This window comes from Oncorhynchus masou, chromosome 33 (assembly GCF_036934945.1).
Source record: "Oncorhynchus masou masou isolate Uvic2021 chromosome 33, UVic_Omas_1.1, whole genome shotgun sequence".
NCBI lineage: Eukaryota > Metazoa > Chordata > Actinopteri > Salmoniformes > Salmonidae > Oncorhynchus > Oncorhynchus masou.
In genome coordinates, this window is record NC_088244.1 from 9,455,366 (window position 1) to 9,472,313 (window position 16,948).

The following is a 16,948-nucleotide window of genomic DNA, read 5'->3' on the forward strand; positions in this document are numbered from 1 at the left end:
CTGACTTTTTGAACAGCTAGATGAGATCAACCGATCAGACCTGCCCTCTAGAAATCCATGAAAGAGAGGCTACATTTCGATTGTACATACTGTATTGTGTAAGGAAAGCAGCAAGATGTCTCCCCTACACAAACAGCTTGGCTCAGCCTCAGCCTGTATCACCCCTTGACTGCACCAGGAAGTCCAAGCCAAAGGCTGAGCATGACTCGCCTGCTACTATGAGTTGTCAACAGTGGGCGGAAAGAAAGCATGGCTGGCTGTATGTGTTTGTTACACAGCTGCCTAAATGTTGTTCAATACTTTGAACTCGAGCTTTTAGAAAGACCCAAACTATGACGATGTAGTAAGCAAGAACCCTAAGATGGTAAACTATGGTAAGAGAGTGACGTCTGAAATAGGCCTAGTTAAACTCCAGCAGGGCATGTAGAAAAGACTAAATAAAAAAGGAATATTTTGAATCCCACTACATCACACTCTCATAGACAGTAGTGCAGCTGTGATCCACTTTTCAATTTAAAATCCTCTACAAATATATGTGTTCATATTAAACTCAATAAACTATATCTCTTAATTATGATTTATATAGTTGAAATTATGGTTTATTTGTTTATATAGGTTAAATTATGGTTTATTGACGCCTTTTAAATCATCTGACTTTTATTGACTCTATAATGAGCAGATGAACAAACATTAGTAGGTCAACCGAATAAAAACCCTTGCACTGTAGCCTACTGTACCAACTCTCATTGTATTAATGTATGTAGGAAAGTGAGGGTATAACGCAATCTTTCTCTTGCACTTTCTAGTCAGAAACAGGCAACTGAGAAGAAAACTGAACCAAGAACAGATAACTGATGAGTTATCAAGATAACACTTCCTGGTTCCAATTCTATCTGTCTTCAGGTGCAGTGTCAACATGAGGACTTCGCTGACACATTTGGACTTTCTCTACTTTCATTAACATCGGGTTGTCATTGTTCATTTTCGGTTTTAAACTTTATTTAATTAAACAATTTAAACTATAATTTGAATCAACTACATTGTCCTCCGTGCATTCCAACGAAATCTTAATTAGTTCGAATGAGAGTTCTTAGCCCTCAGTGCACGAGGAGGAAGATCAGATACGAGTAGCGCTTCAAAAAGTCGCAGCAGTCAAGTGGAGAATACAGAAGAGGATACGTGTATTTCAGTTGATAATTGTCAACGCGAAAGACACCGAAGATGTCGGATTCAATGTCCAGCTTTTTGCACATTGGGGACATCGTTTCCCTTTACGCGGAGGGCTCTGTCAATGGTTTTATAAGTACACTTGGGTAAGTATGTGCATGTCCATGCAAACACTTTACCTTGCCTGTGGTTATAAGTTTACAGTCTTGTCATTTTGACAGATCTTAATTTCAACATACGGTAGTTACCCCATCGGTCGACTTCGAATCGAGACTCACATTTATCTCCTTCACCTCTTGTAGCCTCTATGTCAAGTTTTGCTCTCTGCGTAGTGAATTCATTTTACAGAGAAATACAAAACTCCACGAATCCATGATTTAGGCTTCATGTATTTGTGTAGCTCATCTTACACAGCACAGTACGCTATTATAACAATTCCAGCCATATTAAAGTCATGAGATCATTGCATCAGAGATATAGTGTCCCTGAGAGACCCTCATTTATTTCATCAGCTGATGACAATAAGTTATGGCCATGGAGTCTGATCTCTAGATAGTCAAGCATAACCATATGGAAACATCTGTTTTCTAGTAAGACATTACAATTGTTGTGTTCAAAAAGCTCATTAAAACGAGTTCACTATTTTACAACTTTGTTCCATTGATTTTCAGCTAGCAGTGGCTAAAGTTAGTCATTACAAACTTCATCTATTTAGAAAACTGAACCATGGATTACAGTTTTTCCTGGCAAATCGACTACTTTCAAGTTGTAAAATAGTGAACTAATCCTTTAAGCCAGAGCTCTCCAACCCTGTTCCTGGAGAGCTACCCTCCTTTAGGTTTTCACTCCAACCCTGTTCCTGGAGAGCTACCCTCCTGTAGGTTTTCACTCCAACCCTGTTCCTGGAGAGCTACCCTCCTTTAGGTTTGGAGTGTAAACCTACAGGATGGTATCTCTCCAGGAACAGGATTGGAGTGTAAACCTACAGGATGGTAGCTCTCCAGAATCAGGGTTGGAGAGCCCCATTTTAAACAGTGTTTCACATTGCAATGCATTAGAGTGAAGAGTTACACTAGGCCTATGTTGTTGATGATGAATAGTGTTGTTTCACCTGATTTTGTGCAGGCATATGTTTTTTTAAATTTTACCTTTATTTAACTAGGCAGGTTAGTTAAGAACAAATTCTTATTTTCAATGATGGCCTAGGAACAGTGGGTTAACTGCCTTGTTCAGAAGCAGACCGACAGATTTTTATCTTGTCAGCTCGGGGATTCGATTTTGCAACCTTTCGGTTACTAGTCCAACGCTCTAACCACTAGGCTACCTGCCGCCAATGTCTAAAGTAGTGGTGTGTTTCCTCTAGTCAGAAACATGTCCTTGAAAAAAGATCATAGACATTATTGGTTTAATACTCAGTGTCAGTGAAAACATGGCTACAACTTTGTCCCAGTATATATTCCCCTGGCAGTATCCTGCTGTGGTTTATGTTCACATATACACTGCAGCCCCCCTTCCATTGTTTGCCTGAATACCATTATTGTAGTAGGAATTAGGTCAGGATAAGGAAGCGATTCCAAGTGTGTTCTTTGGAGATTTCCAACGGATAGGTGCTCTGGTAACTTGGGACTGTACCAAAACGGCACCCTATCCGCTATTAAGTGCACTACTTTTGACCAGGGCCCATTGTGCTCTGGTCAAAAGTCGTGCGCTATGTAGGGAATACATTGCCGTTTGCGATGTTTTCAAATCATCTCTATTCATAGTGCTTCCTGTGGTTTCTCCAGTTGCTGCCGGAGAAGGAGATGTATTCTGGTGCCCTTTGTGTTCACTTGGAGCTGCCTGCCAGGGGCGTCAGGCACCGCAAAAATCTGAGGGGGCACACAGTATGTGAGGATGGCTGGGGTTGTTCCGGGGTGGGGCTAGGCCCTGCTTAATTCTATGTAAACAATATGTATTTTTTTACTCCTTGACTGGTTTATTGTTTTAAAGAAACAAAATATGGTTCTCTGCAAAAAATCTGGGTAAAAGGTTTGTGAGTCTTATTCAGTACATTTAGTTATTGCTTGCTTTTCTAAAGTCTACCAGCCTTGCCAGAGGGCATGCAAGCTAAGATAGACAACCTAGCTACCTGGAACCATAAAGGCTTCTTCAATTTTCCCAATTGGACAACCTTTGAAAATAACTATTTTTCACTAATACAAAGTTCTATGTGGAACCTTTTCACTTATATAAAGTTCCAAGTAGAATCTTTTTCACCATCAAAGGGTTCTACCTGGAACCAAAAAGGGTTCTCCTATGGGGACAAACAAATAACAGCTTTTTCCTAGGAGTGGAGCCCTGTCCAGGCAGCCACTGAAACAGCTCCAGGGCTTGGCCTCTGATGCCTGTTCAAACAGACTCGAGTCACCTATTAGCCACACTTAATTTATTCACTATCGTGAAGTAGGCTATAACTGTCTGGCTGAGTCATATTTGAAACAATATCTAGTCAATGTTTAATTTATTTATCATCTGTGGAGAGGCACAATTGCTTCCTTCTGGAACGATGGGGAAGTGGATTGTAGTCTATAACACAGGGTCGGTTCACATGAGGACTGTACAACAGCATGTCTCTAAAATCATGTCTCTTATTTTGCATAAATTCAAACACTGGGATGATTGCTGTAATCAGTCACAACAAGGGATGGAGCAGTGGGTAACGCATGCCAAATCTCTGTCGAGGACAGGACACACATTTGACTGTCTGACAACACAGGGCTGCCTATTGGAAGGTTCTAGCTCAGTATGACAAATAGCTTTTAGCTACTTGAGTCACCAGTAAAAAAATTTTTTTTAAATGAAGCACACTGTGATGCACTTTAGGTTCACATCAGGTCTCTGTCCAGAGAGAAAGTTTGTATTGTTTACATAGGGGTTACCTCAAAGCTCTAACACTTAACAGAATAAAATATTTCAGAATTAAATTACATCTAAGTTGTGTATCAATGGCCAAAAATGACCAATAATGATGATAAATTCTGCACTTATATTTTAAACATGGATACTGGACTTCAGAGCGAAATAGCTAGCGCTGCTTTAAGTCTCTCTTACTGTATAACACATGATGCCTGTAAGGACAGAAGAAGCAGGACAAATGAGTTGTAACTATTGTTGACAGCATCTGCGTCGGTGCCTGTTGAGTTACTTACACGTGAGAGAACACAGTGCAGATCTGTGTTTATGAATGAAATCCTCAGGGACCTGACAGTTTAAAATATAATTTTGTGATGTCGAGTTGCCAATCCCAACGATTTCGGGAGAGACGAAAGTTGAGACAAGCTGCGCTGCTTCTTAACACACTGCCAGCCGCACCAACGTGTCAGAGGAAACACCGTTCGCCTGACGACCGAAGTCAGCCTGCAGGCACCCGGCCCGTCGCTAGAGCACGATGAGCCAAGGAGTACCCCCAAGCCAAACTCTACCCTAACTCGGACGGCGCTGGGCAAATTGTGCGCCACCCTATGGGGCCTCAGGTCACGGCCAGCTGTGACACAGCCTGGTGCCTCAGCAGTGCTTTAGACTGCCTGACATAGGTTTTTAAAAGTGGCACAGACTTTAAAACCACGAACATACACCTGGTGCTGCTTCAACAAAGGTCCTGATTTTCTGTTGTGTAATTTTAGAGCCTGCTCCCTTCTTGTGAGGGATGATAGCTCTGCATTCAATCACACATGCTTTGCATTCTCTGTCTCAGGTGAAAATCTTCAACCCACTGATGGTAGCCTATTCAAACAGCATACCACTGATGGTATTCATACTACAATTTAAATATATACAGTGTATTTGGAAAATATTCCAAACCCTTGACTTCTTCCCCCCCAAAATTACATTACAGCCTTATTCTAAAATTGATTAAATAAAATATTTTCCTCAATCTACACAATACCCCATAATGACAATGCGAAAACAGGTTTAGATTTTTTGGCAATTTTATTTAAAAAAATACAACTTATGTTAATAAGGTGTAAGTATTCAGACCCTTTGCTATGAGACTCGAAATGGAGCTCAGGTGCATCCTGCTTCTATTGATCATCCTTGATGTTTCTACAACTTTATTGGAGTTCACTTGTGGTAAATTCAATTGATTGGACATGATTTGGAAAGACACACTGGTTTATATAAGTTCCCACAGTTGACAGTACACGTCAGAGCAAAAACCAAGCCATGAGGTTGAAGGAATTGCCCGTAGAGATCAGAGACAGGTTTGTGTCGAGGTTATTTATTTCACCTTTATTTAACCAGGTAGGCTAGTTGAGAACAAGTTCTCATTTGCAACTGCGACCTGGCCAAGATAAAGCATAGCAGTGTGAACAGACAACACAGAGTTACACATGGAGTAAACAATTAACAAGTCAATAACACAGTAGCAAAAAAAGAGTCTATATACATTGTGTGCAAAAGGCATGAGGAGGTAGGCGAATAATTACAATTTTGCAGATTAACACTGGAGTGATAAATGATCAGATGGTCATGTACAGGTAGAGATATTGGTGTGCAAAAGAGCAGAAAAGTGAATAAATATAAACAGTATGGGGATGAGGTAGGTAAAATTGGGTGGGCTATTTACCGATAGACTATGTACAGCTGCAGCGATCGGTTATCCATTTTAGAACAAGGCTGTAAACACAACAAAATGTAGAAAAAGTCAAGGAGTCAGAATACTTTCCGAATGCACTATATATATATATATATATACATATATATATATATATAAAACAAATATCTTGCATAAGTTAAAAATCACATTGAATGATATTCAATATCTATGTGAATTAATTCAATGACCGTGAAGTTCAACAAATAAATCTGTTTTTATAAAGACCTCAATTCCTGAGTTGTGAGTGATTCATACGCAATGCAAATGACCAGGGGAGCACGCCAGCCTCTAGCCAAAGTAATGAACCCACAATACGTTGACAAACCTCACCTGGCTGCTAGATGACTCCCATTGATTATGTGAAGGAAGGGGATATAGGGAGATTAACCAGAGACAACCCTCTGCACGCAAACATGTACAGACCGATGGTAGAGATGTAGGATTAGCTTGGCCTTTCAGGTAGCGGCTTTTAGATACACAAACCCCTTTCGTTTTTTGTGCATTTTTCCACTGCATTGCGTGAACTGTGAGCCTGTCTTGTGTTTTTCATCTGCTGTCATGGAAATAGCACTTCAGCATGTTTCAGCCATCTTTGGGTAATAGGTTCTATGGGCACTCTAAAGAGGAGCAACCCAAAGAATTCAGACTGCTTTAAGAAGCTTTGAAGTGACCACATCCTCACATGCAGTATAACAGGCTATAGATTACAACCTCCAGTGGCCTTCAGAAAGTATTCACACCCCTTGACGTTTTCTACATTTGTTGTGTTTACAGCCTGAATTTAAAATGGATTAAATGTAGATTGTGTCACTAAACCTAGACACACAATACCCCATAATGTCAAAGGGGAATTGTTTTTAGATGTTTAATATATTGATATATAATGACAAGCAGAAAAGTCTTCAGTCAATAAGTTTAACCTCTTGGTTAAGGCAAGCCTAAATAAATTCATGAGTAAAAATTTGCTTAGATGATAATAATTTCCACGGACTAACTATAATAATGGTGTTCGACATACATTTTTGAATGACTACCCCATCTCTGTACCCCACACATACAATTATCTGGAAGGTTCTTCAGTCGAGCAGTACATTTTAAACACAGAGATTCAACGACAAAGACCAGGGAGGTTTTGCAATGCCTCTCAAAGAATGGCAGATGTATATGGTAGATGGGTAAAAAAAAAGAAAACGGCAGATGTATATCCCTTTGAGCATGGTGAAGTTCTCACACTTTGGATGGTGTATCGATACACCCAGTTAATACAACGATACAGGTGTCCTTCCTAACACAGTTGACGGAGAGGAATGAAACCGCTCAGGGATTTCACCATGAGGCCATGACTTTAAAACAGATACAGAGTTTAATGGCTGTAATAGGAGAACTGAGGATGGATCAACAACATTGTAGTTACTCCACAATTACTAACCTAATTGACAGAGTAAAAAGCTGGAAGTCTGTACAGAATAAAAACATCCAAAAATATGCATCCTGTTTGCAATGAGTCACTAAAATACTGAGAACTGTGGCAAATAAATTAACGTTATGTCCTGCATACAAAGCATTATGTTTGGGGCAAATCCAACAACACATCACTGAGTATCAAAAGCATGGCGGTGGTGATGGCTGCATCATGTTATGGGTATGCTTGTCATTGGCAAGGACTAGGGAGTTTTTTTTAATATAAAAAAAACTGAGCTAAGCACAGCCAAAATACTAGACACTTGGAGACAAATCTACCTTTCAGCAAGACAATAACCTAAAACGCAAGGCCAAATATACACTGGAGTTACTTACCAAGACTACATTGAATGTTCCTGACTGGCCTAGTTACAGTTTGACTTAAAATCGTCTTGAAAATCTGTGGAAAGACATGGCTGTCTAGCAATGATCAACAACCATCTTGACAGAGCTTGAAGAATTCTTAAAATAATCAAATATTGCACAATACAGGTATGCAAACCTCAGACTTAACCAGAAAAACTCACAGCCTAAGGTATTTCTAGCATATATTGACTCAGGGAAAGTATTCAGACCCTTTTTTCCACATTTTGTTACATTACAACCTTATTCTAAAATTGATCAAATTGTCCTCCCCCCCTCCCTCAATCTACACACAATACCTCATAATGACAAAACAAAAACCAGGTTTAGATTTCTTTTTCAAGTCCATAACACTTACATATGTATTCATACCCTTCACTCAAAACTTTGTTGAAGTACCATTGGCAGCAATTACAGCCTTGAGTCTTCTTGGGTATGAAGCTTCAGTATAAGATTGGCACACCTGTTGTTGGGGAGTTTCTCCCATTCTTTTCTGCAGATCCTCAAGCGTTGTCAGGTTGGATGGGAAGCGTCACTGCACAGCTATTTTCTAGTTTCTCCAGAGATGTTGACCGGGTTCAAGTCCGGGCCTCTCAAGGACATTCAGAGACTTGTCCCGAAGCCACTCCTGCATCGTCTTGGCTGTGTGCTTAAGGTCATTGCCCTGCCACTGAAAAACATCCCCACAGCATGATGTTGCCATCACCATGCTTCACCGTAGGGAGGTGCCAGGTTTCCTCCAGACGGGATACTTGGCATTGAGGTCAAAGAGTTCAATCTTGGTTTCATCAAACCACAGAATCTTGTTTCTGATGGTCTGAGTCCTTTTGGTGCCTTTTGGCAAACTACAAGTGGGCTGTCATGTGCCTTTTACTGAGGAGTGGCTTCTGTCTGTCCACTTTACCATAAAGGCCTGATCTGGAGTGCTGCAGAGATGGTTGTCCTTCTGGAAGGTTCTCCCATCTCCACAGAGGAACTCTGGAGCTATTTCAGAGTGACGATCGGGATCTTGGTCACCCCAATTGCTCAGTTTTGCTGGGCAGCCAGCTCCAGGAAGAGTCTTGGTGGTTTCAAACTTCTTCCATTTAAGAATGATGAGGCCACTGTGTTCTTGGGGACCTTCAATGCTGCAGAAATGTTTTGGTACAATTCCTCAGATCTGTGCCTCGACACAATCCTGTCTCTGAGCTCTACGGACAATTCCTTCAACATCATGGCTTGGTTTTTGCACTGACATGCAATGTCAACTGTGGGACCTTATATAGACAGGTGTGTGCTTTTCCAAATTATGTCCAATCAATTGAATTTCCCACAGGTGGACTCCAATCAAGTTGTGGAAACGTCTCAAGGATGATCAATGGAAACAGGATGCACCTGAGCTCATTTGAGTCTCAAAGCAAAGGGTCTTAAACTGAAATACCTTATTTACATACATTTTTTGTGTGTTTTTTTTTACATTTGCAAAAATCCATATATAATTTTCACTTTGTCATTATGGGGTATTGAGTGTAGATTGTTGAGGAAAAATAAATAATGTAAATCTGTAATGTGAAAATGTGGTAAAAGTCTGAAAGGGGTCTGAATATTTTCAGAATGCACGATATAAATATTAATGTTTGTTTTTCTTTTATAAATAGAGAGTAAAATACACAGAGTATTTTGTGTAGATTATTGACAAGAAATTACAATTAAATTCATTTTAATCACACTTTGTAACGCAACAAATGTGGAAAAAGTCCAGGATTGTGAATACTTTCTGTAGGTGCTGTACACACTGTAGTTCAATTCATGTTAAGAGTTGACTTTAAAGCGGAAGGATGTGACCGATGACCTGAAGAAAGCTCTGAGTCTGCAGGGAGACCGTAATTAGGCTCATTTTGATTTGTATATTTAGTTTTGAGCTGCAAGTGGTCTCTAGGGATTCCTTATGTTTACTGACAGCTTGTGGAAGTCCATAGTGGGGAGGGAGGGGTGGTTAAATAAGAAAATGCAGACAGGTCATGATCGTGGGTTTAAATACACTCTGGGTCAGATGTCTTTAAACCGTCTTTCTTAACCGTGACCGTGAGACAGTGAGGAAAAATAAAATACAGAATTCTGACTCAAATCAACTGACAGTTGGCCTTTCAGGCCATGTGTAATTTGATAATAAGGCATGAATCATATATCCAATCTGCTTTATGGGATGTCATTTTGGGAAACTGTTGTCTTTATCCTGGTTCATCAAACAACAGATCTGGAATAATCTTACTCAGTTATTTTAATGAAGTTATTTTGGCTCTAATCAGAGTCCACAACTAAATCTCACACTGGCCATTATGTAACAGTCATTAGACACTGTGTCGGCTCTGGCCAATCACAGTGGACATACTGTTGTCTACATACCAGGAAATGACATATGCTTTACGGACAGGCCATTGTTATATTATAAACAGTTTATTTAATACAGGTGGTACCAGTACAGAGTCAATGTGGAGGCTATATACAGGGGGTACTGGTACAGAGTCAATGTGGAGGCTATATACAGGGGGTACCGGTACCTAGTCAATGTGGAGGCTATATACAGGGGGTACCGGTACCTAGTCAATGTGGAGGCTATATACAGGGGGTACTGGTACAGAGTCAATGTGGAGGCTATATACAGGTGGTACCGGTACAGAGTCAATGTGGAGGCTATATACAGGGGGTACTGGTACAGAGTCAATGTGGAGGCTATATACAGGTGGTACCGGTACAGAGTCAAGGTGGAGGCTAAATACAGGGGGTACCGGTCCAGAGTCAATGTGGAGGCTATATACAGGGGGTACCGGTACAGAGTCAATGTGGAGGCTATATACAGGATGTACCGGTACAGAGTCAATGTGGAGGCTATTTACAGAGGGTACCGGTACAGAGTCAATGTGGAGGCTATTTACAGAGGGTACCGGTACAGAGTCAATGTGGAGGCTATATACAGGTGGTACCAGTACAGAGTCAATGTGGAGGCTATATACAGGGGGTACCGGTACAGAGTCAATGTAGAGGCTATATACAGGTGGTACCGGTACAGAGTCAATGTGGAGGCTATATACAGGGTGTTACGGTACAGTCAATGTGGAGGCTATATACAGGGGGTACCGGTACAGAGTCAATGTGGATGCTATATACAGGGTGTTACGGTACAGAGTCAATGTGGAGGCTATATACCCCCATGCTTCACAGTAGGTATGGTGTTCTTTGGATGCAACTCAGCATTCTTTGTCCTTTAAACACAACGAGTTGAGTTTTTACCAAAAAGTTATATTTTGGTTTCACCTGACCATATGACATTCTCCCAATCTTCTTCTGGATCATCCAAATGCTCTCTAGCAAACTTCAGACGGGCCTGGACATGTACTGGATTAAGCAGGGGGACACGTCTGGCACTGCAGGATTTGAGTCCCTGGCGGCGTAGTGTGTTACTGATGGTAGGCTTTGGTCCCAGCTCTCTGCAGGTCATTCACTAGGTCCCCCCGTGTGGTTCTGGGATTTTTGCTCACCGTTCATTTTGATCATCATTTTGACCCCACGGGGTGAGATCTTGCGTGGAGCCCCAGATCGAGGGAGATTGTCAGTGGTCTTGTATGTCTTCCATTTCCTAGTAATTGCTCCCACAGTTGATTTCTTCAAACCAAGCTGCTTACCTATTGCAGATTCAGTCTTCCCAGCCTGGTGCAGGCCTAAAATTTTGTTTCTGGTGTCCTTTCGACAGCTCTTTGGTCTTGGCCATAGTGGAGTTTGGAGTGTGACTGTTTGAGGTTGTGGACAGGTGTCTTTTATACTGATAACAAGTTCAAACAGGTGCCATTAATACAGGTAACGAGTGGAGGACAGAGGAGCCTCTTAAAGAAGAAGTTACAGGCCTGTGAGAGCCAGAAATCTTGCTTGTTTGTATTTTCCACCATAATTTGCAAATTAATTAATTAAAAATCCTACAATGTGATTTTCTTTCTCATTTTGTCTGTCATAGTTGAAGTGTACCTATGATGAAAATTACAGGCCTCTCTCATCTTTTTAAGTGGGAGAACTTGCACAATTGGTGGCCGACTAAAATACTTTTTTTGCCCCACTGTACATCTCAGAAGACTGAAATATGACAAAACAGTTTGACATAGAAACACCAGATTTTCAGCCCAAAATATATTTTTGTTGATTATGGAAAATATTAACATTCCACCCATGAGGCCACTAGGTAATTTGACTGCAGGAAAGGGCTACTGCAGGAAAGGGTCACTAGCAAGTCCTTTAAGTCACTAGCTCTCACAGTGGTTAGCTACTGAAGTCTGACCACAATGAGACCTGGAGTAAATCCATGCGGAATTCCATGTAGATGGTTTCTGCATAAGGACATTAGTGTCACAACATTAACTTTGCCGTATGTTGTCATTATGCATATCAGGGTGTTATTCCAGTCTTACCCCCACGAGGGCTGGACTACTGCTGTTTTTCTCTTCTACCTGATAATTCATTGCACCCACCTGGTGTGCCAGATTCTAATTCAGTCCCTGATTAGAGGGGAATCGCCCACCTGGTGTCCCAGGTCTAATTCAGTCCCTGATTAGAGGGGAATCGCCCACCTGGTGTCCCAGGTCTAATTCAGTCCCTGATTAGAGGGGAATCACCCACCTGGTGTGCCAGGTCTAATTCAGTCCCTGATTAGAGGGGAAGTGTGGGGGGGAAAGCTGTGGATTTCAGGGGTACGTCAACACTGCAATGTAAATGTTGATCTCCTGTGTGTTGCGTTTCTCCCCAGGTTAGTGGATGACAGATGTGTGGTAGAGCCAGCTGCAGGGGACCTGGACAATCCCCCCAAGAAGTTCAGAGGTCAGATTAGTATTCACATTTTTTTAGGCCTACAATGTAGTGTGTGGGTGCATTGTGGGAGTGTTATGTACATGTGTGCATGCGTACCTCCCTATGTGTTTGTGAGAGTGATTTACAATATGTTGTTGTGTGTTGGCTTGTGACTCCGTGTGCCCATGACTGTGACATACGGGGAATGTATAACTCTGCCTACTCAGCTTGTTATGGGCACCAGAGAGAACAGACTCCATATGAAGACAGCATACACTTGTTTTCCTAACCCACACTTAGTTGTCTCCGATTCCATCACTGGGGTGACACGCATTCCGTGCATTTCTGTCTGATCGAAGGTTCATTGATGTCATACTCCTTGGATCTCAGTTTAAAAAGACAAGACAACTTGCCCATCTAAGTAAACATATTGTTGTCCCAAAAGTCTCAGCAATACTGTCCAGTACAGTCTAATAACACTATAATTGTTTCCCATGTGATGGTTTTTAAATGACTAATATTCTGTCAGTAGTTTGCATGATTCCCTTTATAAAGATTTATTCTGCTACCACTGGAGGCTGGTGATGGGAGGACCGCTCATAATAATGGCCAGAATGGAGCGAATGGAATGGTTTCAAACACATAGAAGATCATGTTTGATGTATTTGATAGCATTCCACTAATTCCGCTCCAGCCATTACCACGAGCCCCGCCCTCCCCAATTAAGGTGCTACGGCCTCCAGTGCCTGCCACAACTCGACTGTATCAAAGTTGACATTTCAATACTGCCGAGGGGGGCGACATGCATTTTAAGGATGTTTGCAGTTATGGTGCTGATATAACCTTCCTGCCAGACCTGTGTGACAGGTAACAACTACTGTACTCACAGAGCAGAGCACACAGACCGTGAGCTGATGTCCTTCATCTCCAATATTAGTATTAGGCTCCTTTAATAAACAGGATATCCCTCTGAGGATGAGGAGAGTCAATATTTACCTGACACCCAGATCCACTCTCCCCTATGGTGGGTGTGGGGCAAATTACAGTTTTTTTCTTCCCAAAGCAAACTATTCATTTAATGTGGAAGCAATATACATTTGCTCAGACAGTGACACAGCTCATCTTTGCTATAAAGTACATAGATGCTCAGGAGAGTGGCAGCCATCTTGGCTATAAAGTACATAGATGCTCAGGAGAGTGGCAGCCATCTTGGCTATAAAGTACATAGATGCTCAGGAGAGTGGCAGCCATCTTGGCATAGTAATCATAAAACAGAGCCTCACTAGACCCCCCCCCCCACACACACACACACACACACACACACACACACACACATTATATTAAAACAGGTTTTTAATATTTTAAACCAAAACATCTACAACATTGAATATTCACCAGTCCCCTTATTAGCAATCCTAACTCTTTAAATCACACTATTTTGTCTTAGACTGCCTCTTCAAAGTGTGTCCCATGAACCGCTACTCTGCACAGAAACAGTTCTGGAAAGCCAAGCAGGCCAAGCATGAGAAGGACAAGATTGCTGATGTGGTGCTACTTCAGAAACTACAGGTAAAAGATACTTACAAGGGTCATACCGCCAGGCTAGAAACAGTAGAACACGGATCATACCATCAGGTTAGAAACAGTAGAACACGGATCGTACCATCAGGTTACAAACAGTAGAACACGGATCGTACCATCAGGTTAGAAACAGTAGAACACGGATCGTACCATCAGGTTACAAACAGTAGAACACGGGTCGTACCGCCAGGCTAGAAACAGTAGAACATGGATCATACCGCCAGGCTAGAAACAGTAGAACATGGATCATACCATCAGGTTAGAAACAGTAGAACACAGGTCATACCATCAGGTTAGAAACAGAACATGGATCATACCATCAGGTTCCAAACAGTAGAACACGGATCATACCATCAGGTTAGAAACAGTAGAACACGGATCATACCATCAGGTTACAAACAGTAGAACACAGGTCATACCGCCAGGCTAGAAACAGTAGAACATGGATCATACCATCAGGTTAGAAACAGTAGAACACAGGTCATACCATCAGGTTAGAAACAGAACATGGATCATACCATCAGGTTCCAAACAGTAGAACACGGATCATACCATCAGGTTAGAAACAGTAGAACAAGGATCATACCATCAGGTTAGAAACAGTAGAACAAGGATCATACCATCTGGTTAGAAACAGAACACGGATCATACCATCAGGTTAGAAATAGTAGAACACGGATCATACCATCAGGTTAGAAACAGTAGAACACGGATCATACCATCAGGTTACAAACAGTAGAACACAGGTCATACCGCCAGGCTAGAAACAGTAGAACATGGATCATACCATCAGGTTAGAAACAGTAGAACACAGGTCATACCATCAGGTTAGAAACAGAACATGGATCATACCATCAGGTTCCAAACAGTAGAACACGGATCATACCATCAGGTTAGAAACAGTAGAACAAGGATCATACCATCTGGTTAGAAACAGAACACGGATCATACCATCAGGTTAGAAACAGTAGAACACGGATCATACCATCAAGTTACAAACAGTAGAACACAGGTCATACCGCCAGGCTAGAAACAGTAGAATATGGATCATACCATCAGGTTAGAAACAGTAGAACACAGGTCATACCACCAGGCTAGAAACAGTAGAACACGGATCATACCATCTGGTTAGAAACAGAACATGGATCATACCATCAGGTTACAAACAGTAGAACACGGATCATACCATCAGGTTAGAAACAGTAGAACAAGGATCATACCATCAGGTTAGAAACAGTAGAACACGGATCATACCATCTGGTTAGAAACAGAACACGGATCATACCATCAGGTTAGAAACAGTAGAACAAGGATCATACCATCAGGTTAGAAACAGTAGAACACGGATCATACCATCAGGTTAGAAACAGTACATTGGACACTGATGAAACCTTTCCTTGTTCTCCACAGCATGCCTCTAATCTGGAGCAAAAACAGAACGAGACCGAAAACAAGAAGGTCCATGGCGATGTAGTAAAATACGGCACTGTCATTCAGGTAAGGTCTGCATTATCAGCAGCACACATTCAGGTAAGGTCTGCATTATCAGCAGCACACATTCAGGTAAGGTCTGCATTATCAGCAGCACACATTCAGGTAAGGTCTGCATTCCCAGCAGCACACATTCAGGTAAGGTCTGCATTATCAGAGATAAAAGTAACAAATAATTTAAAGAGCAGCAGTAAATAACAATAGTGAGGCTATATACAGGGAGTACTGGTACAGAGTCAATGTGTGGGGGCACCGTTTATTTGAGGTAATTGAGGTAGTATATACATGTTGGTGGGTTTATTAAAGTGACTATGCATAGTTAAATAAGAGAGTAGCAGCAGCGTAATGCAATTGGATTAGGCCGATGTCAATGAATGGCTGGTCTTGTACCTGAAGGGAAGCTTGAGCACACCTGCACATTGTCAGTGTGATGGGTCTGCAGATCACCAATCACTAATGTGTCTGGTGAAGGGTTTGAGCACACCTGCACAGTATCTATCAGGGAGTGGTCCCAGAATACCTGTGTGTTGAATCACTTTCAGCAAGTATGCACCCAGCGAGCACACAGCGTTCAGAGAACCATATGTTACTTAGAGCTTGGTGAGAGTGTGGTTGTCCTATGGTTATGTTACATTCTTCCCACAACGTTCTGGGAAATGGTGCAGGATAGTTGCTTGGCTTTGGAACATTCTCAACACATTAAATGACAAACATTATTTTTTAGGTATTTACTTTTAATTAACAGAACTTTTCCTAAAAGTTCAAACGTGTTTACACTTAATTGACATTTTAGTAGTGTTCTAGGATTGTTCTCCAACTGGTTTGGGAATGTTTCTCAAATAGATTGGAGAATGTTAAGAAACAAACGTTCTGGGGAGACAGAGAGAGACAGCCTCCCGGGTGGTGCAGTGGTTAAGGGCGCTGTACTGCAGCGCCAGCTGTGCCATCAGAGACTCTGGGTTTGCGCCCAGGCTCTGTCGTAACCGGCCACGACCGGGAGGTCCGTGGGGCGACGCACAATTGGCCTAGCGTCATCCGGGTTAGGGAGGGGTTGGCCGGTAGGGATGTCCTTGTCTCATTGCGCACCAGCGACTCCTGTGGCGGGCCGGGTGCAGTGCACGCTGACCAAGGTTGCCAGGTGGTGCGGCTGGCTTCCGGTTTGGATGGCGCTGTGTTAAGAAGCCGTGCGGCTTGGTTGGGTTGTGTATCTTACAATGACCCTGATATGTGGTTGTCCTAGCTATCTGAAGATGAATATACTTACAATGACCCTGATATGTGGCTGTCCCACCTAGCTATCTGAAGATGAATACACTTACAGAATGGTGGGACACACAGTGAAGAGTCTATGTTAAGAGCCCTCGCTGATCTGGGCAGACATTATAGGTGTTATTCCTTGTGATTCAACTGTGTAGTGTAGATGTCCTTCTGACGGAC

The 16,948-nt window shown here is 41.9% G+C and overlaps 1 protein-coding gene across 5 annotated transcripts in view; it reads left to right on the forward strand.

Moving 5' to 3' along the window:
- Positions 1–772: 772 nt before the first annotated feature.
- The window catches only part of LOC135527795 (inositol 1,4,5-trisphosphate receptor type 3-like), a 46,377-nt gene continuing 30,201 nt past the window's right edge, over positions 773–16,948 (forward strand). For all 5 annotated transcript variants that reach the window (XM_064956371.1, XM_064956372.1, XM_064956374.1 and 2 more), the window contains exons 1-4: positions 773–1,313; positions 12,399–12,469; positions 13,887–14,008; positions 15,431–15,517. In XM_064956371.1, coding sequence (XP_064812443.1) covers positions 1,222–1,313; positions 12,399–12,469; positions 13,887–14,008; positions 15,431–15,517 — 372 coding nt within the window. In that variant the 5' untranslated portion in view covers positions 773–1,221. The remainder of the gene's footprint in view (positions 1,314–12,398; positions 12,470–13,886; positions 14,009–15,430; positions 15,518–16,948) is intronic.